The sequence below is a fragment of the Cricetulus griseus genome, assembly GCF_003668045.3.
Source record: "Cricetulus griseus strain 17A/GY chromosome 1 unlocalized genomic scaffold, alternate assembly CriGri-PICRH-1.0 chr1_1, whole genome shotgun sequence".
Taxonomy (NCBI): domain Eukaryota; kingdom Metazoa; phylum Chordata; class Mammalia; order Rodentia; family Cricetidae; genus Cricetulus; species Cricetulus griseus.
In genome coordinates, this window is record NW_023276807.1 from 31950105 (window position 1) to 31969991 (window position 19887).

The window sequence follows — 19887 nt, forward strand, 5'->3', positions numbered from 1 at the left end:
CTCTTTAGGGAAAGAGCCTTTCATAGAATAGGCAGCTGCCCCACTCAGAGGGAAGGTAGGCACAGCAAATGAGTGCTTTCAGAGGCTCCCTGGAGAGTGTGACCTGTCACATGGGAAAGGACACTGAGAGGAAGATGAGATGGTAGGGGAGGAAACAATTCCTCAGGAGACAGTCAGGTGTGGCTGAGATGGAGGGAAGAGGAAGCTCTATGTGGGCTGACTACATGTGATCTTTGAAGTGACAGGGGAGCAAGGGTGGGGCTGGGAAACCAGGAGGAGCTCTAAAAGGATGGGAACTCCTGTTGTCCCACAGTCTACCAGGGTGGGCCTGGTCAATACCACTAGGAATTACCCAACCCTACTGTGGGAGGAAACTGGAAAATATAAATGGACAACATGATTGCTCCATGGTATGTTTGAGGGGATGTTTTTTATTGCAGATATGAGGGAGAGAACAGCTAGAGGCATCTGAGCAGCCCAGAGCAGAGAGAGAAAGTAGTAGATTGAATATGGCCAGCAGAGAGAGGCAGAGGAGGGAGATGGAAGAAAGAGACAGAGACAGAGCGACAGAGAGAGGGAGAACAAAAGGAAGACCAAGAGAGTGTGGGCAAAAGGGAGACCAAAAGAGAGGGGGGGAGGGGAGAGGAGAAGTGGGTGGGGTGGGGGTGGGGATGAGGGGAGAGCCAAAATAGTAGGGTTCTGAGGAGAATGAGCAGCTAAGGTAGGCAGGAAAGCCCATGAGCTGGAGGAAGTTAGGGGTGGCCAGGAGGGGTGGGGGTGTAAAAAGAACTGAGGGGAGCCAGGATGCCCACATGGACTCTGCAATATGTCACAGGCACTTGTGGCACTGAGGGAGCTTGGAGCCAGCATGTGCTTTGGTAACTAACAGGTGCCACAGATAAGCCGTTTGTCCCTTCTGCCGGTGATAAGGGAACTGGCTCCTTTGGTAGAGGGGAACCTGGCTACACGAGTTCCTGAGGAACGCCTTTGTAAACTATACACCAACATTTGGGGAAATGGACTTTCCTTTGGACCGGAGAGGAAGACAATTCCAATTGCTTTGTGGAACACTGGTTTAATCTGAGGGCAGTCTGGTAGCTTTATCTAGGAGGCTGGGGTCATGAGAGGAAGGTTCTAGGATGGCATCATTACTGGCTCTGTAAGAAGAGGAAGAGAGTAGCAGGAAGAAGCTTGCCACTAAGTGATGACCTGAGTTTGTCCCAAGGAACTCACTTTAAAAAGCCCGATAGGGTGGTGCACGTCTGCAAGCCAAGTGCTCCTCGGTGGTGAGATGGGAGGTGGTGGAGACAACAGAAACAGGCTTACAGTTTGCCAGCCTGGAGTATCCTGTGCAGCAGCAGGAGAGACCTCCAGCCTCACACCAGAAGGGACCCCCCTTGTGTGGCTTGCTGGTGGCTGGCTCTTGCCCTGCAGTGCCATCTTTGGAAGGGCTCCAGTTCGAAGGAGGGGAGAACAGAGGTGACTCAGGGCCTTGTAGTCTCTGGCTTTGCCAGCCCAAGCCCAGGCTTTGCTGGCAGCTTGTTCAGTGGTGCCCCTCATCCCACAATGCTCAACCCATCTAATAGTTCCTTTCTCATAGACATGGGGTGGGGACTTGTTCAGCATCCTGGGACTGTGCCTCGCCCCCTAGTAACTGTAGGTGCTTCTCAGAGACACAGTGGATTGATCCCCTTCTTTGGTGTTGAGGAAGTGGCAAACCATGTCCTGTTTATTAGAGTAATTTTATTAGAATAATGTCCATGGCAGCAGGGTGGGGTGCGGTGGGGTAGCAATGGATATTCCAGCAAAAAGACTCTGGCTAGAAGACAGGTGTGAGTTGACAAGATGTTGGGGGGCACTAAGCTGGCTGCAAGGCTGCCTTCCCCACGGAAAACTGGGGAAGAGTCCACCTAATTTTTAGTCAACACACTCAGGGCATGAGAGTGCTAAGGGGTGGGTGTGGAGGGGTTGGTGGTTAGAGCTTCCATGAGCCCAGAGCTGGGCACGGAATAAACTCTGCGCCTAGGGCACTGGAGAGCAAGTAGCACCAACCGTCCTGGCGGAGCCCAGCCAGCAGAAGGAGGGGGCCAGGCTTCGCATCTCCCTACCCCCACATGGTTATCTGCAGCCACTGCAAAGAGAGCAGAGAACAGAAGACAGTCTGCAGAGGATGGAGCATGGACGAGACTAGAGGGGAGGGGACCATTTGTGACCCAGACCAACCTCCTTGCTCCTTCCCGAATACCTGCTCTATATTCAAGCAAATAGTACCAGTTTTCTTGGGGTCCATGGATAGGAAGAACCCTGTTTTAAGGAGAAGGTGGTTAGCGCTGAGATGATGGTCAAAAGGGCCCACTCCCCAAAAAGGGAGAAACTCAGGAAGGTAGGAAGTCATTCCTTGCCCATCACAACTGGTTAGGAGTCAGATAGGGTTACAAGCGCTTGCCCCAGACTCATTTGCTCTATACAAGAGTGCCAGAGGATGGGGTCAGTACTGACTTCTTGTTAATGGTTTTACATTGATTGATTGACTGACTGACTGACTGATTGATTGATTGGGTAAGGGAGGGGTATGCAAGTGTACACAGGTCACAGCTTGCACCTGTGGAGGTCAGAGGACAATTTGTGGTCCTTGGTTTGTTGCTTCCTCTATGTGAGCCCTGGGAATTGAACTCATGTCTTCAGGCTTGGTAGCAAGCACTTTTACATGCCGAGCCATCTTGCTCTCCCTGTTGTTTGTTTTAACTCAAAAAGTCTCACAAAGTCTCAGGGTTGCCTCAAACTTGTGATCCTCCTGTCTCAGGTCTCAGTTTCTCAAATTTCAAGTAGTATAAATATGGGCTACCAGATCCATCCTTGGGACAATAGTTTTATTTTTATTTATTTATTTATTTTTTGAGACAGGGTCTTTTAGCTGACCTAGGCTGACCTCAAACCCACTCTGTAACTGAAGATGACCTTGAACTCCTGATTTTTCTGCTGCCATCTCCGGAATGTTTGGATTAAAGGTGTGCATCACCACACCAGGGCTTGGTGCGTGCTGAGCAAACACTCTACCAACTGAATTACATCCTCAGCCCTTGGGGCAGAACTGTTACCATTTGTACTATATTTTCTAGAGAAAGGGATAGGGGTACAGACAATAGGTACAGCCCCCAGCAAGTTGTAGATTTGAACATGGGTCAGGTGTGTTTTCTGTGTGGGAGTGGCTCTGCAGAAAGGACTCAGGGTGAGCAGGTAGATATGAGAGCATGCCAGCCTTTCTGGTCTAATCTGGAGGTGGGGGACAGGTGCCTCACTCACCATACATGGCCTTTAGCCTTAGGAAACAGTTGATGAAGCTGTCAAAGTCCACGATCATGTTATCATCTGCATACCTAGCTACCACCACTTCAGTTACCTTATTGCTCATCTTAATGCCTAGGAGACAGATGGGGCGGAGAGTAGCATTCAGGCCTTTAGAACTGACTTCCCAGCTCCCTGCCTCTGGACAGCCTCCTGATCCCTGGCCACCTGCTTTCTCTATTGCCAAGCGCATCTCGTAGGAGTTCAAGGTCCCAGAGTGGTCCTCATCACACACTTTGAAGATGTCCTGAAGACAGACAGATGTCGTCAGGCCATGTATGTAGTGTAGTGGTTGACATAACAGAATACTGCAGTATGACTGACTTACAATAGCTGCCCAAGACCCTGGAGCCCCACCACTCTGACCAACCACTTGAATCTCTAATGTTCCAGTTTTCTGGTACTTGAAGGGTTAATTTCAAGCATAGCAGGGAAATGTTGGTACCCTGCCCAGTGCTTTCTGCAGGCATCCTTCATGACTATACCATGCTATACGGTTACTAACCAGTGTGTGTGTGTGTGTGTGTGTGAGTGTGTGTGTGTGTGTGTGTGTGTGTGTGTGTGTCTGTGTGTGTCTGTGTGTCTGTGTGTTGTGTGTGTCTGCTAGTTTCCACCCTTCTTGGCTGTCTTTTTAGGGCTTTTTACCGTCCATTTCTTGATCTTTTTCCACAGGATCTGGAACTCCAGAAAACCCAGCTTGCCAGTACCATCTTTCTAGGGGATTAGTCAAGGATAAGAGTGAAGAGGCATCCTAGGGATGAGGGAACAGAAGGCCCTGGCACAGGCTTAGGGTTCCTGAATGCTAACAGCCAGAATTGGGATCGTTAGCTACCCCCAAAGCTAATTCCTATCGCAAAGGAGGGTACTGAGGCTGGCTAGAGAGATGGCCACTTCTGAGTCAGCCTTGGAGGGCAGGGAAGTGCTAGTTAGAATTGCCACAGGGCAGAAAGATACATCCATGAGGTTGACCATACGGCGACAGACATCCAAGCTAAAGCCCTTAGTCTTGAAGTTCTTGACTGTGAGGGAGGCAAGGTGTAGGGAGAAGAGAAGGATGAATTCTGTGTGGGACAACATGGGCTGGCCTTTACAGAGATGAGCTGTGAGGGTGGGGGGGCCGCTCACATTTACTCGACATCTTGTTGAGGAGCTTCTGCAGCTCATACATATCGATTTCCTTGTCCTAGGAGGAGAGACTGTAATCATCTGCTCTGATCCTTTGGCCCAGCAGCCACCTCCCTTCAGTGCCTGCCCCTGGCCTTCTTACCTCATCTGCCACCATCTCAAACAAGTGGATGGAATTCTGGTCCAACTCCTTCTCAGAGATGGTCTCCTGGAGAAAAGAAGCCAGGAGGGAGGGAGCCAGTCTTAAAAACATCCATCACACCTCCAGCCCCCAAGTTTTCTATTACCTCTTCGAAATGCTCGATCCAGTTGACTTCATCCAGCATCCTGGGCATAAGAGAGTGAAGGTTTAGGGGTAACTAGGGGCCAGAGAGATGAGGTTCTCCATGGGGTGTTCTTGGAAAGGTCCTGTCATTGTCTACGAGGCAGTGTCAAATAATGCATCAAATCTCGGCTCTAGTTTTACTGTTTCTATTACCAGTTTAGACCTCATGCCTCAGTTTCCATGAGTATAAATTAGGATTGACATGGAGGAGGGCCAGAATCCGACATCCTGTAGCTCTTGGGCAGGGAACCTTGCTGCAGTGAGGTTGGCCCCTTACCAGGTCTCATTGTGTTTCTCTGTGAAGATCCGAAGCAGGAAGTCAGCATCTTTATGGGGTTCAAAGGTGGAGGGAACAATGATGTAGTCCCCCGGAGGCAGCTGAAGATGGCTGCTCACTTCCCGTGTGTTGGTGAAGACCTCTGAAAAGCCATGGTCCTTATATTTCACAAAGAACTCTTTCTTCAGATGGATGTCCTGGAGGTTCTGAAACTGTATGTACCCTGGAGGTGGGTACAGGACTAGCACAGGAGAGCCAGGAGAGTGGATCTCCCAAGGTGAGCCATCTTTTGGGCAGGATTGGTGGTGGGTACCAGTACCACTGCTGTGGCCTGGACTTCTCCCATGTGGTCAAGAACCCCAGTATGGTCTCACCCTTCCCTGACTCCCACCATTGAGTCTTAGTGGTTGGACTCCTAACTCAGGGTTCCCTAGACCTTTCCTCCAGATCTCTCCCCTTGCCAACCCACATGCAGCCACGGGTGGGCTGGACCAGGAGTCAGACTTTTGTACCTCCTTTGGAACCTGAAAAGAAAAGAGAGAAGAGGGTCAGATCTTCAGGGCAGTGAAAGGGCTCTGGCCTTCAACTAGGTGAGTGTGCACTTTGAGTGTGAGCATGAGTGAGATCCTGGGTTGGGGTTTTTTAGGGCACTGGCACAAAGGGGTGGGTAGGGTGTAGGCTGTTGGCATTAAGAATTTGTTCGTTTTCAATTTCAAAGTCCAGTTTGAACAAGTTTACAAAGGCAGATTCTTGTCACTTGGGATTAAGGACAGGAGACTGAGTTCTAGAGAGACAGAGATGTCTTGCTAAAAGGGAAAGAGAGCTGGGATGTGAGCCCAAGAGTGTGTTCCCAGTATGCTACTCCACAAGTGTCACCTGCAGGACTAGAAAGGTGGCTATCTAAACAGAGGATAGAGAGCAAACACATTTGCATCTTTGACTTTCCCCTTCCCTTATGGCTCAGGCTTTGAATTTGCTGTGTGGTTGAGGATGATCTTGAACTTTTGATCCTCCTGCTTCCACCTCCCAACTACTGGGATAACAGACATGTGCCGCCATGCCCAGTTTTATGCATTGCTGGGCATAGAACCCAGGGCTTCTTGTTTTGTTTTGATTTTTGGACACAGGGTATCGTGTAGGCCAGGCTGGTCTCTAACTATGTAGCTGAAGCTGGCCTTGAACTTCTGATCCTTCTGACTTCGGCAGGCACCTTCATTTGTGTGCACATTTCCACACAGAGACATACACATAGCTAAAAGTTAAAAATCTTACATATGTGGTGGTGCATACCTTTGATCCCCTCAAATGAGAGGTAGAGGCAGGCATATTCTCTGTGAGTTTGAGGCCATCCAGGTCTACATAGACAGTTCCAGGCCATCTAGGGCTACATAAAGAGACTCTGTCTCAAAAAAAAATTAAATAAAAAATAGTATTTTCAAATAAGTTTGCACAAGATGAGTTAAATCAGATCAAATAAAATAGGTGATTGCCAAGGTTTGGGTGTCTGTCACTCTAAAGCTTACATAGACACTTAATACCAAGGTCCGTATTTTGTGAGTATGTGCTTGCTGTGACATGCATGTGGGGGTCAGAGGACAGCCTCAGGGAACAGGCTTTCTCCTTCCACCGTGTGGCGCTGGGGTAGTAAGGACAAATGCCTCCGCTCACCCAACTTTCCTGCTGGCCCCAAATCTTGGCCTTCACATCTTGGGAAGAGTGTATTAACCGCATAGAAAAAGCAGCCCTTGCCCCACTGCCTTTTTAGTTTCCCCTTAGCATGGAGTCTAGGCTGTCACACATGCCAGGCAAGCACTAATTCTGTTCACTACAGAGTGCCCGGAGACTAGCCAGGGACTTGGCATACAGTAGGATATTGTACAGTGTTCCATACTTGCTGAATATATAAATGAACGACTAAATGGGCATTTCTGGGATCTTGCAAACCATGACTGGTCTTGAGAACTAGCTCTGGCCTCAGATTCACACTGCTTCCCCAGTGCCTCTGCTTCCCCAGTGCTGGGATTAAAGGCGTGTGCCACCACCACCTGGCTAGATTTTTTATTTTGTAATCTACCACACCCACTACCATTTCTTTTAAGACAGTCATCACCCCAAAGACCAAATCCATAACACTTATTTCTGCCCTTAAGGAACAGGAAGGAGATTGAAGGCAGGAGAGATGCGGTGACTATACAAGTTCACACACTGAAGGGGCAGAGGCAGAGACTCTGTCCTGATTCCTGAGCAATAGAGATTTTAGCAACACCCCCACCCAAATGTGGCCCCAGCCACTCCGTCAAAACTGCTCACTGCAGAAGCCAGAGCTAGTTAGAACTAGCCAAGGCTACACAGGGAAACAAATAAATCTGTGAAAAGGGAACAGAGTTGAGGGCCAGACCGACGAGATGGCTCAGTGGTTAGCACTTGTTGCTCTTGTAGAGGGCCTGGGTTTGATTCCCAGCACCCACGTGATGACTCACAACTGCCTGTAACATTTGTTCCAGTGGATCTGAGACCGTTTTCTGATCTCTGCAGGTATCAGGCATACATGTGGCAAACAAACTTACGTGCAGGCAAAACACACAGAGGGAGGGAGGGAGGGAGAGAGAGAGAGAGAGAGAGAGAGAGAGAGAGAGAGAGAGAGAGAGAGAGAGAGCTCACACAGAGGCTCGGGAAAAGCACAGAGAACACCACTTCAGTGGCAGGCTGTGGGGCCTTTGGGGCTGACTCTCTCAGGGGTCCTAGGGAAGAAGGGTTTTAAGAGGTGAGGCGGTGCTGGGGAGGCAGGGGCAGGTGGAGCTCTGAGTTTGAGGCCAGGAGAAGCACAGGTGGTGGTGTGTGTGGGGGTGCAGGGGCACACCGAGAAGATGACGAAGCCTATGGTGAGCAGCTGGCTCCCCTGGGACCGGGCATGCCTCCAGTTCTTCTGCATCAGGGCCACCAGGCAGGTACAGACCACCTCGCTTTGCTCAGACCCGTTCTCCGGGTCGTCGCCCTCCGGGAGAGAGATCTTAAACTGAGGGTTGCTCCAGAATGTGTCTGTGGAAGATGAGGTGATTACGCTGGGGCAGGGCCTTCCGTCCTTGACTGTGCCCTTTCCAGGTGCCCTGAGAGGCCAGCCACATGTCTGCCTCGCGTCCTGAAAGCCGTGGCATCCGACTGACTCTGCCCTCGTCCACCCTGCCTCTGGCCTGGAGCCCTCACCCACCGTGGTTGTTCCTGCAGCCTCCGGCCGTGCTCCCCCTTCTCCAGCTGCCCTCGTAGAAGGTTGTGTGCCAGCTGCTCCTGTGTTCCCGGGGTGACAGTGCATCTGGAGTCAGGTTGCAGATCTCCAGGAGTGTGAAGTTGCTCATGAAGTCGTCATAGGACATCCTGGGATGGGGGCGCACACAGGCCTGTCAGCACACTCCGCCTGCATGCCGCAGGCCCGACTGTGGAGAAGATGGGGGATGCGGGGTGTATATGGGGAGTCCGATGCTCCCCAGGCCACACTGACCAGAACTCCCCATCTTCCTTCTTCCGAAGCAGGTGTGTCTGGACATCCGCACTCACGTCATCCCACTCCTTGGCTCTGCAGGGAGAAAACAGCGGGAGGGAAGGACAGCCAGCCTTCCTCCCTAAGGGACTTTCTGGAGGCCACCTCCAGAGTTCTTGTTAAATGGAGCAGCACGGGGCGGGGGTGGGTGGGTGGTGGTGGTGGTGGTGGTGGTGGTGGTGGTGGTGGTGGACAAGGATGGGCCCCCCTGCCATGACCTTGGTTTCCTCATGGGTCCTGCTCTATGGCTGTGCTCCCCCCCCTTAGGTCAGGGCATCTACCTGTCACTCCAGGCTCCATTCCACTCAATCCGGCCCCAGGGGTTCTGGACCCGAATCAGGGTCTCCACCTTGCCTCTGTAGGAGACCTGGGGAGTGCAAGTTCAGGATGTGGCAGGTGGTAGCGCTCTCATACCTGTGGTTCTCAGGGGGTGCCATATGCTGCACTCACATTCTCAAGGCCAGTTACCGCGTATGCATGCCCTCTCACCAGCATATTATGGTTCGTCGTTTCAAAGTCACTACTGTTGATGACCTGCAGAAAAGGGGGAAGGGAAGGGATTCGAGCTGTGGCCTGGGGAACCCAAGAAAACCACTGCTTCATGTGACTCATAATACACATTATAACATTCAAATGGGGGGGGGCATTAACTATGGCATCAAGGCTCTCAAATTCCCTATGTAGCCATGACTATCCCACTATCCTTAAACTCCTGGCCCTCCTGCCTCAGCCTCTGGAGGGATTATAGACATGACTTATACTTTACACACATCTGTACACACACACACACACACACACACACACACACACACACACACACACACACAGAGAGAGAGAGAGAGAGAGAGAGAGAGAGAGAGAGAGAGGCCCTGGGGCAAGACCCAGCTCAGCTTACTTCAATGGAACAGCCCATAAGGGAAGACTTCTCCACGGCTTTTCTGAGGAGCCTTAGCATGTTTTTAGGGGGCTTCCGGAGCCGAATGCTCTGGGCCACACCGCCTGTGAAGTCCTCGAAACCCTCTATCGTGCTGCCTCCCGCCAGTGCTTCGTAGGAGCCGCTCAGCCTGCAGGCAGACAGGGCGACAGGGCGACAGGGCGCTGCTGTTAAGCTCCCGGCTGGAGACGTGAAGTGAAGGTGAGGGAAGTGAGACATGCCTGCCTTATCGTGCCCTGTCTCCTCCCCTGGTTCAGTTAGTGGCCTCCCCCAAGGTCCTTGGGGGCCAAGGCCAGGCTCCAGAAGGCCAGTCTGGTTCCCGGCCTGGCCAACTTACTTGGCATAGGCCTTCTCCAGCAGAGGGCTCCAGAACTCCTGGCGCTGGGCGGCATGCACGAACACCAGCTTGTTATTCTTAGTGGGTAGTCGGTCGTCCACCACCACGTTTATCCACTGCCCGAATTGCCAAAGCTGTGGGTGGCAAGGGGACATTTGTCTGCATACAGGTGAACTCTGTCCTCAGAGCGCCTCCTGGTGGCCTAGCCAAGAACATACCAGCAATAGTCACTAATACTGAGATTTTTGTCAAAAATTGGTGTGTGTGTGTGTGTGTGTGTGTGTGTGTGTGTGTGTGTGTGTGTGTGTGTAGGTCATTTCTCTCCTTTTACCATGTGAATCTCAGGGATCGAACTCGGGTCATCAGGCTTGGGATGAATGCATTTATCTACTGTCACTTGACCAAGGCCCAGCCACTCCTTATAACATGTGAGGGAAAATCGAGAAATGCCCTAAAATCTCTCACTATTCCCCCACCTCCACCCCCAAACCAGGGTCCATCCCCAGCATCAAGAAAACCCTACTCATGGGGCTGCAATTTGGCTCAGTGATTAAGAGCACTGGCTTCTCTTCCAAAGGACCAAGGTTCAATTCCCAGGACCCACATAGCAGCTCACAACTGTCTGTAACTCCAGCTCCAGAGGATTCAACACCTTCACAAAGACAAAACACGAATGCACATAAAATAAAAAATTAAAAAAATCATTGAAAAAGAGAGAAAGAAAGAAAACCCCACCCATCTTTAGACTGAGGCCCTATCCCTGAAAAAAAGGCAGCTGGAGTTGAGCCTTGCAGGTCTTAAAATCCCCTCCCTATTTTATGACATTCAGAATTGATCCTATATCAGTTAAAGGGCCAGGTCACACAAATTATATGGTGGAGATTTTCAGTGTCATGATACCTGTGTGCTTTCCTGGGTACGGGCACATGCATATGCACACACACACACACACACACACACAGATACACACAGACACACAGATAAACACAGACATACAGATACACACATAGACACACATACACACAGATGTACATAGACACTCAAACACAGACATACAGATACACACAGACACAGACACAGACACACATACACATAGATGTACACAGACACACAGATACACACACACAGACACAGACACAGATACACACACAGACACACAGATAAACACAGACATACAGATACACACATAGACACACAGACACAGACACACATACACACAGATGTACACAGACACACACACACACACACACACACACACACACACACACACTGAGAATAGGAAGAGAGCCACAAACAGATAATTATTGTCTTTGGAACTTTGAAAGGATTAGCTTCATAAGCAGGTATTTCTCTGAAAAGTCATCTCAATCAGTGTTATATTTGGAAAACAAAGTAAGTGCATACATGATCTCTCTCTTTCTCTCTCTGTCTGGTGGTTTGAATAAGAATGGTCTCCATAGGCTCGTGTATTGAATGTTATTCACCAACTATTTGAAAAGATTCTAAGGATTAGGAGGTGTGGCCTGGAGGAGACGTGTCACTGGGGGTGGGCTTTGAGATTTCAAAAGCCCACACCAGGCCCAGCAGTTCTCTCTTCCTACTGCCTGAGGATCAGGATGTAGCTCTCAGCCTGCTGCCATGCTCCCTGCCACGATGGTAATGGACTAACCTTTGAAACCATAAGCCAGCCCCCAGTTAAATGCTTTCTTTCATGAATTACCATGGTCATGGTGTCTTTTTATAGCAATAGAACAATGACTCAGTCCCTCTCTGTGTCTCTCTCCCACACTCTCTCCCTCCTTCCCTTCCTCCCTCCATCCTTCCCTCCCTCTCTCCCTCTACCCTCCCCCCTTCCTCCCCCTCTTCCTTTCACCTGGAAATGGAAGATGCCAGCATAGTTTTTCTTGAAGTTCTGGCCCTTGGGCACCACCCGGTACAGCAGATTGGGGCAAGTAGTAAGGGAGCCAATGGCAGCCAGCAGCCAGCAGTCCCCTTAAAGGCAGACAAGCAGGGGTTGTCCTTGAGCAGTACCAGTCAGAGGAGCAGCCCCACAGATCTCCCCAGTAGAGTTCCCTCTGCCTTTTCACTGAGAAGTGTTGGGGGCAGAGAGTGACTCTGGGACAGTATGCTCATGTATTTGTTCAGGCAAAGGAGTCACAAATCCCAGTAGCCCTGGGGAATTTGGGAAGGCTGCATAGTGTCCTGTTTTCTCTCAGGCAGGTTTCCCATCTGTTGAACATTTTCAGTAACGTTTCTCTGTGAGTCTCATTCCCACCTACTCCCATGCTGGAGCAGTGGCCAAAGGCCCAAGATGTCTCTCTAGAAAACTTCTGTAATCTCAGCATTTGGGTGGTGAAGGATAAAGGGATTTTAAGTTCATTTGTCGCCACCCTGGTCTACAAAGGGAGGATCTTTCTCAAAACAACGATCAAGAGCTGGTGAGATGCTCACTAGCTCCAGGGAAGCCTACAACACCTTCTTCTGGTCTCTGCAGACACTGCTCTCTCTCTCTCTCTCTCTCTCTCTCTCTCTCTCTCTCTCTCTCTCTCAAACACACACACACACACACACACATAGACAGAAACACATATATACAAAATTAAAAAGAAAAGTTGCAAAACAGGGACTGGAGAGATGGCTCAGAGGTTAAGAGCACTGACTGCTCTTCCAGAGGTCCTGAGTTCAATTCCCAGCAACCACATGGTGGCTCACAACCACCTTGAATAAGATCTGGTGCCCTCTGCTGACATGCAGGCAGAAGACTATATAGACTGTATTCATAATAAATAAATAAAATCTTAAAAAAAAAGTTGCAAAACAAAACAATCCAATCATCCAGCCAAAAAATGATGCCTTGGGACTCAAGAGAATCCTCATGATTGTTACTCTACCATGAGGACCAGAGTTCAGGTCCCAGCATCCATATCAGATATCACATATCTCACAAACACTAGTAATTCCATTTCCAAGGGATTGGATGTCCTTTTCTGGCCTCTGAGGGCACCAGACACACATTTGTACATGCTGTGATACACACACACACACACACACACACACACACACACACACACACAAATAATTTTAACAAATCTGGGTTGGAGAGATGACTCAGTGGTTAAGAGCACTGGCTGCTCTTCCCGAGGTCCTGAGTTCAATTCCTGGCAACCTCATGGTGGCTCCCAACCATCTGTAATGAGATCTGGTGCCCTCTTATGGCCTGCAGGCATACAGACAGACAGAACGCTGAATAATTAAATCTTTAAAAAACTTAAAAAAAAAAATTTTTTTTCCGCTGACCGACCCAGCCCTCATCCAGTGGCTGATGGAAGCAGAGACAGACATCCACAGATATACACTGAGCTGAAATCGGGAATTTAGTTGAAGAGAGGGAGGAATGAAGAGCGAAGGGGTCTGTACCAGGTTGGAGAAACCCACAGGAACAATTGGCCTGAATAAGGGAGAGCACATCGACCCCAGATGCTGTCTGGGAGGCCAGTACAAGACTGATCCAGACCCCTGAACATGGATGTCAATAAGGAGGCCTCTGCACTCCAGGGAGCCTCTGGTGGTGGATTAGTATTTTCCCTGGTGCAAGAAGGGACTTTGAGAGTCCATCCCATGTGAAGGGATACACTCTGGCCCTGGACACATGGGGAAGGGCCCAGGACCAGCACAGGAAGATTTGGTAGACTTTGCAGAGCCCTTGTTGAGGGCCCTACCCTGCCTGGGGAGTGGTGGGTGGATGGGATGGGGGGTAGGCTGGGGGTGGGGGAGGAGGGATGGGGTGAGGGGAGGGAGAGGGAGAAGGGACTTACATGTGAAACAAGCTTGTTCCTTAACTAGAACTAAAAAAAAAACTTTAAAAATTTTTAAAATTTAAAAATGGAAAGATGTCTACTCTGGGCTGTGGTGGTGCACCCCTTTAGTCCTAGCATTCAGGAGGCAGAGGCAGGCAGATCTCTGTGAGTTTGAGACCAGCCTGGTCTACAAGAGCTGTTCCAGGACAGCCTCCAAAGCCACAGAGAAACCCTGTCTCGAAAAACAAAATAAACAAAACAGAACAAAAAAAATGGAAAGATGTCTATACCATCACCCACATTCTACTGGAGAAGCTGGGCTCTGCCTCTATTCCACTGTGAGTCCTGGTGATATATTGTTTATGATCTAATAAAGCCACTGAGGATCCAAACGAAGCCAGCCACAAGCTATAGAGGCCAGGCAATGGTGATAACACACCATTAATCCCAGAAGCCACACTAGATGGCCATAGAAGCTAGGCAGTGGTGGCACACACCTTTATTCCCAGGATTTAGGAGACAAAGGTAGACAGATCTCTGTGAGTCCAAGGCCACCCAGATCTAAGCAAGACTGAATTAGTCTAAAAGAGAATTAGAGCTCACGCTTTTAATCCCAGCCCTAGAGAGGTATATAAAAGACCTGAGTCCAGTGTCTCAGGCTACATTCTGAGATTTAGTCTTCAGCCAGTTGAGGGGAAGCAGCAGTCTGGGAGGAGAGTCTGAGGATTGGTGGAGACAGGCTGTTTTGGCCTTAGGTAGAAGTAAGCGCTAGTGGCCAGCTACTTTGCTTCTCTGATTTTCAGCCTGAAGCTTGAACCCCAATATCAGTCTCTGGGTCTTTTTTTTTTTTTTACACAAGACAGTGTCCCTGTCCAGAGGCATTGGAACACAGTGCCATACACCAGTCATCCACTACCACTGTGCCCTGGGGTCAGCCTTCAGTCATAAGTCAGGTAGTAGGTCATGCTGTGTAACCTCCAGGGTCTGGCCAAGCTTTTGGGCACTGGAAGTTTCTGTGGTGACTACTGGCCTCTGGGTTTTGGAGAGAGGGTTCAGGGAGGAAGGAACAGTAAAGACTCCACAGTCCTCATCCACACAAGGGCACAACAGTGATTCTCTCCTCCTGTTCCCAGCATCCCTCAGGCCCGCTGAGCCACAGAGGCAAGTGTGGTCTTGGGGTTCCTTGGCTTTGTGCTATACTTTATATCTGCCCTTTCCCTGCCACAAATAGAAAATAAAGTCCTGCTGCCTGCCCTGGTACTAAAGGGGCAGGAGACTGTGAGGCGGGACTAGCTCAGGCAGGAGGAGATAACCTGGTGCCTGGAGCAGTGTCATGTGATTCCATTGCTCCATATTTGATGGCCCAGACTAAAGAAGTCCTACCACCTGTGACAGGTATTTGAGTTTTGTCTCCTCAAAAGATAGGACCCAATCCCTGTTCTTTTTTTTTTTTTTTTTTTTTTTCTTTAAAGACAGGGTCTCCTATAGCCCAGGCTAGCTGTGAACTCCTTGTATAACCTTAAATTTCCCACCCCCACCCCCCTTTTTTTGGCAAGGTCTCTAGGCTCTTGGCTAGCCTGGAACGCACTATGTAGACCAGGCTGAGTAATTCTCTTGCCTCTTTTAGATTTTAGGATTACAGGCACATGCCACCATACCCAGTTTTTTTTTTTTTTTTTTTTTTTTTAAGGTTTATTTATTTATTCTGTATACAGTGTTCTGCTTGCATACCAGAAGGGGGCACTAGATCTCATTATAGATGGTTGTGAGCCACCATGTGGCTGCTGGGAATTGAACTCAGGATCTCTGGGAAAGCAGCCAGTGCTCCTAACCTCTTGAGCCATCTCTCCAGCCCCACCATACCCAGTTTTCTGTGATGCTAAGGATTGAAGAAAAGGATTCTTGCATGCTAGCTGAACAATCTGCCAGCTGAGTTACACCCGGCCCCATAATCCTTTGCCTATTGAGTATGGGTCACATTTAGGGCTTGTTCCTATTAAAACATGGTGGAGATTACTGTGTATATGTGAGACGCTGAGATCAGGTGGGCTCCAGGGGTGTGGGGTATACCCAATGGTGCAGTGCTTGCCTAGCTGAAGGCCCTGGGTTCCATCCTAAGTAAAAAATAAATAAATGAGCCAGCTATGGTGGCATAGACCTTTAATCCCAGCACTTGGGAGGCAGAGGCAGAGGCAGATGAATCTCTATGAGTTCAAGGCCAGCCTGCTCTACATAGCTTGTGGCTAGCTAAGGCTACATAGTGAGGTCCTGTCTCAGCATATAAATAAAAAAATGAGCAAATGAAACAAATAAATGAAAAGCTCCTGTGGCTTCCTCCTTGTTTTCTCTTGGACTACTCAGTAGGAGTCAGCTACCGTGCTGTGTGGAAACTCAAGCAACCCTGTAGACAAGCTTCAGGGAAGAGGCTCAGCCTCCTGCTAACAGTTAGCTGGACACTGAGATTCCATCCACGAGACCCAAGAATCTCAGCAGGGTAGCCTTGATTCAGCCAAGCTTTCAGAGGACCAGGGTCCCACAGTGTAGCTGACCTCAGCAGACATCAGACACTCTGGGCCAGCCCTGCCCCTTAGTTTCTGAGGCTCCCCAACAGAGCCAGGGAGGTGAGAATTGCATGCTGGTTGTTTGGGATAGTCTCATGTGACTCCAGGTTTGAACTTGAACTCCTGATCCTTTTGCCCCTTTTCCCCTAATGCTACAGCTGTAGGTATGTACCATCATGGCTGGTTTGAGGCTTAAAAAAAAAAAAAAAAGATTTATTATCTGTGTGCGTCTGTCTCAGTGTGTGTGCACACTTGTGGAAGCATGTGAGGTGGGCATGTCAGTGCACATGGAGGCCAGCAGGGGGCGCTGAATTCCTTGGAGCTGGAGCTTCCGGTGTTTTGGATGGACTTTGGATGTAATGGACTTGGTACTTGGGTACTGGGGTCTGAACTCTGGTCTTCATTATTTTGTACCAAGTGCTCTAAACTGCTGGGCCATCTCTCCACCCACCTCCAATAGCAAATCCTTGGGTAATATACAGCAACATGTATCTGCTATATCACCTCAACTTAACTCCCAAACCAGACTTCAGTAGGTACAGAAGGGACGTAGAGGACACACATGACACTTCTACTGACTGTCATCTCTTGGAAGGCGAGGAATAGGGAAACAGAGGTAGGTTGAGTCTAGGGAGTTCCAGTCTTCCAGGCTTGAGAGCCATTCCTTAGCCCCCACCCCACCCCTCCTGTCTTTACTTTCCCCATAGAGCCCAGCTCTTTGTCCCCCACTCACCGAGGACTCCTTGGCAGATGTCTGTGGGAGAGATCCCATTCCTAATGAATTGGGGGTTACTCGTGATATCCTGTGGTGAAGGAATAAGAGCGTCAAGGGGTGAAGGACCCATCTCTGGCTCCCTTGCACCTCTGAGTTCTGGGTGAGCAGTGGGGGGGGGGAGGGCGGAGCCATCTGACCATAGCTTGGCTGTAATAGCCAGGCTTGAGTGCCATCCCAGGATTAAACTAACGGAGCCTGTTCAGAACTATCCCCAGCTCTGACGGCATCAGGCCTAGGGCGCCAGGGCCCTCCCCATTTCCCAGTGCCCACCTTGGGCCGCTGCCAGTGGATGTTCTGCACCTGTTTAGAGCTGGGGCCCAGATCCTTGAAGCCTATAGACTTGGGCTCAGCAGGGAAAAAGGGGTCCTCAAACAGTTTCCCCTTCCTTAGACATGTTGCTCGAAGATCCTCAAAGTTCTGATTCCTGAAGTTGTGGGCGTTTTGGTGCTGGCCCTCACCTCTGGCCTTGAGCCGAGTATTGTTTATGGAAGCCACCATTCCCGTGGCACCACAAATGGGCTCTGTTTGATAAAAGAGACAAATAACCCAATTTAAAATGGTACTGCAGCTGGGCGGGTGGGAATAGCAGCTGCTTGCGAGGTGGAAGCAGGAGGGTCAGGAGCTGATTATCTTCCGCTACAGAAGTTTTAGGGTTTTTTTTTGGGGGGGGGGCGGGTTGGAGGCAGGATTTCTCTGTGGTTTTGGAGGCTGTCCTGGATCTAGCTCTTGTAGACCAGGCTGGTCTCAAACTCACAGAGATCCACCTGCCTCTGCCTCCTGAGTGCTGGGACTAAAGACATGTGCCATCACCACCTGGCGAAGTTTTTTGTTTTTTTTTTTTTTTTCAAGACAGGGTTTCTCTGTGTAGCTTTGGAGCCTATCCAGGCACTTGCTCTGAAGACCAGGCTGGCCTCGAACTCACAGAGATCCGCCTGCCTCTGCCTCTGCCCCCTGAATGCTGGGATCAAAGGCATGTGCCACCACCGCCTGGCTGACAATACTTGTTTACTTTAATGTGCCTTTGCATGCGTGTCTGAGTGTATGTCTGTGAGCCACATGCTTGCAGGAGCTCACAGTGGTCAGAAGAGGCATCAGATCCCCTGGAACTGGAGTTATAGAAGGTTGTGAGCTGCTATGTGAGTGCTGGGATTCAAACCCAGGTCTTCTGCAAGAGCAGCCGGTGTTCTTAACCACTGAGATACCCCCAACTTCCCCCCCTTTTTTTTTCTCTATCAGCCCCTGCTGTCCCAGAACTTGCTTTGTAGACCAGGCTGGCCTTGAACTCACAGAGGTCTGCTTGCCTCTGCCTCCCAAGTGCTGGGATTAAAAATATGCACCACTACCAACTGGTAGATTTATTTATTTAGTTATTTATTTAGTTATTTACAGGGTCTTACTATATCTAAATAGATCTGGCTAGCTTGGAACTCACTGTGTAGACCAAGCTGACCTCAAACTCTCAGAAATCTGCCTGCCTCTGCCTCCCAAGTTCTGGAATTAAAGTGTGTGCCACCATGCCCAGCCTAAAAAAATGTGTACAGGTATCTTGCCTGCATATATGCCTGACAGGTCCTCTGAGGCCAGAAGAGGACATCAGATCCCCTGGGACTGGAATCAGTGATGGTTGTGAGCTGCCTAATGTGGGTGCTGGGAAATGAACCAGAGTCCTCTGGAAGCTCAGTCAGTGACCTTAACTGCTGAGCCATGTCTCCAGCTCCATAAATCTAAATTTATATGTGCACCTGTCTGTGTTGGTATGAGTGTATGTGCATGTGTGTTGGGGGGAGTGAAAGGTGTCAGATCCCTGGGAGCTAGAGTTACAGACATTTGCAGAATGTCCGGCTTCTCACATGGGTGCTGGAATCCAATCTGGGTCTCATTATTGTTCAGGGAGTGCTCTTGACTGTGGAGTTGTCTCTCCAGGACCAAACAAAGTGAAAACATCATGTTTGCAGAGAGCCTTGGTTAAATGACACTCTGCCTCAGAAAACAAATAAAAATGGTGTGGATGTTTTTCAGAAGATCAAGACCATCAAGAGGCGCCCCTTCCTGCTCACAGAGGGAGAAACGACAAGGTGAAGTGAAGACGTGAAGAGTGAAGACTCTGGAGCCCTGGAGCATGGCCAGGGACATGGGGAAAAGATGGGCCCCTTTGGAGAGCATCGTTTGGTGGCAGTGTCTCAAATAATGAGACACAGGGACTGGAGAGATGGCTCAGCAGTTAAGAGTGCTTGCTGTTTTTCCCAGGACCCAGGCTTGGTTCCCAGAACCCACATGGGAGCTTATAAATCCCCTGTAACTCCAGTTTCAGAGGACCTGAAACCACTCTGCCCTTCTTGGGTACCTGCACTCGTGTGCACACACCCACACATAGACACGTAATCCAAAATAAAAAATCAGGGGCTGGAGATATTACTTCATGAGTGAGGGCACTGGCTGCTCTTCCAGAGAATTCAGGTTCAATTCCCAGCACCCATATGGCAGCTAGCTCACAACCATCTGCAACTTTAGTTCCGGGGGATCTGATTCTCTCTTCTGGCCCCAGATGGCATCAGGAACACATATGATGCACAGATGAACATGCATGCAAAACACCCGTGCATGTTCAACAACAAAATAACAACAAAAATATAGCACTTGGGAGGCAGAGGCAGGTGGATCTCTGTGAGTTCAAGTGTGCTCTACATAGCAAATTCCAGGCCTGGGCTACATAGTGAGACTGTCTGCAAGAAAGGAAGGAAGGAAGGAAAGAAAGAAGGAAGGAAGGGAGGAAGGGAGGGAGGGAGAGAGGAAGGAGGAAGGAAGGATGGAAGGAGGAAGGAAAGAAGGAAGGAAGAAAGGAAGAAAGGAAGGAAGGAAGGAAGGAAGGACAGAAG

The 19887-nt window shown here is 49.7% G+C and overlaps 1 protein-coding gene across 1 annotated transcript; it reads right to left on the reverse strand.

Moving 5' to 3' along the window:
- Window positions 1-1733: 1733 nt before the first annotated feature.
- On the reverse strand, window positions 1734-17525 carry Capn11 (calpain 11). Its single transcript, XM_027387395.2, has 21 exons — window positions 17282-17525; window positions 16970-17039; window positions 11752-11870; window positions 9879-10012; window positions 9503-9671; window positions 9058-9141; window positions 8889-8974; window positions 8569-8643; window positions 8281-8444; window positions 7933-8111; window positions 5585-5596; window positions 5073-5284; window positions 4758-4797; window positions 4613-4678; window positions 4471-4528; window positions 4300-4364; window positions 3991-4059; window positions 3514-3592; window positions 3304-3420; window positions 2246-2304; window positions 1734-2131 (listed from the first exon to the last, which is right to left on the reverse strand). The coding sequence occupies exons 1-21, from the start codon at window positions 17507-17509 to the stop codon at window positions 2105-2107; spliced, it is 2112 nt and encodes a 703-aa protein (XP_027243196.1). The 5' UTR covers window positions 17510-17525; the 3' UTR covers window positions 1734-2104.
- Window positions 17526-19887: the final 2362 nt, after the last annotated feature.

Bases quoted from the DNA above. Each gene is read 5' to 3' on its own strand.
- Capn11 (XM_027387395.2), bottom strand. From the start codon at position 17,509: ATGGTGGCTTCCATAAACAATACTCGGCTCAAGGCCAGAGGTGAGGGC. The intron at 8,112-8,280 runs GTGGGTGAGGGC...CATCTTCCACAG, and splicing joins AGGCTGCAGGAACAACCACG to ACACATTCTGGAGCAACCCT. The intron at 4,798-5,072 runs GTAAGGGGCCAA...TCTTATGCCCAG, and splicing joins GAGAAACACAATGAGACCTG to GATGCTGGATGAAGTCAACT.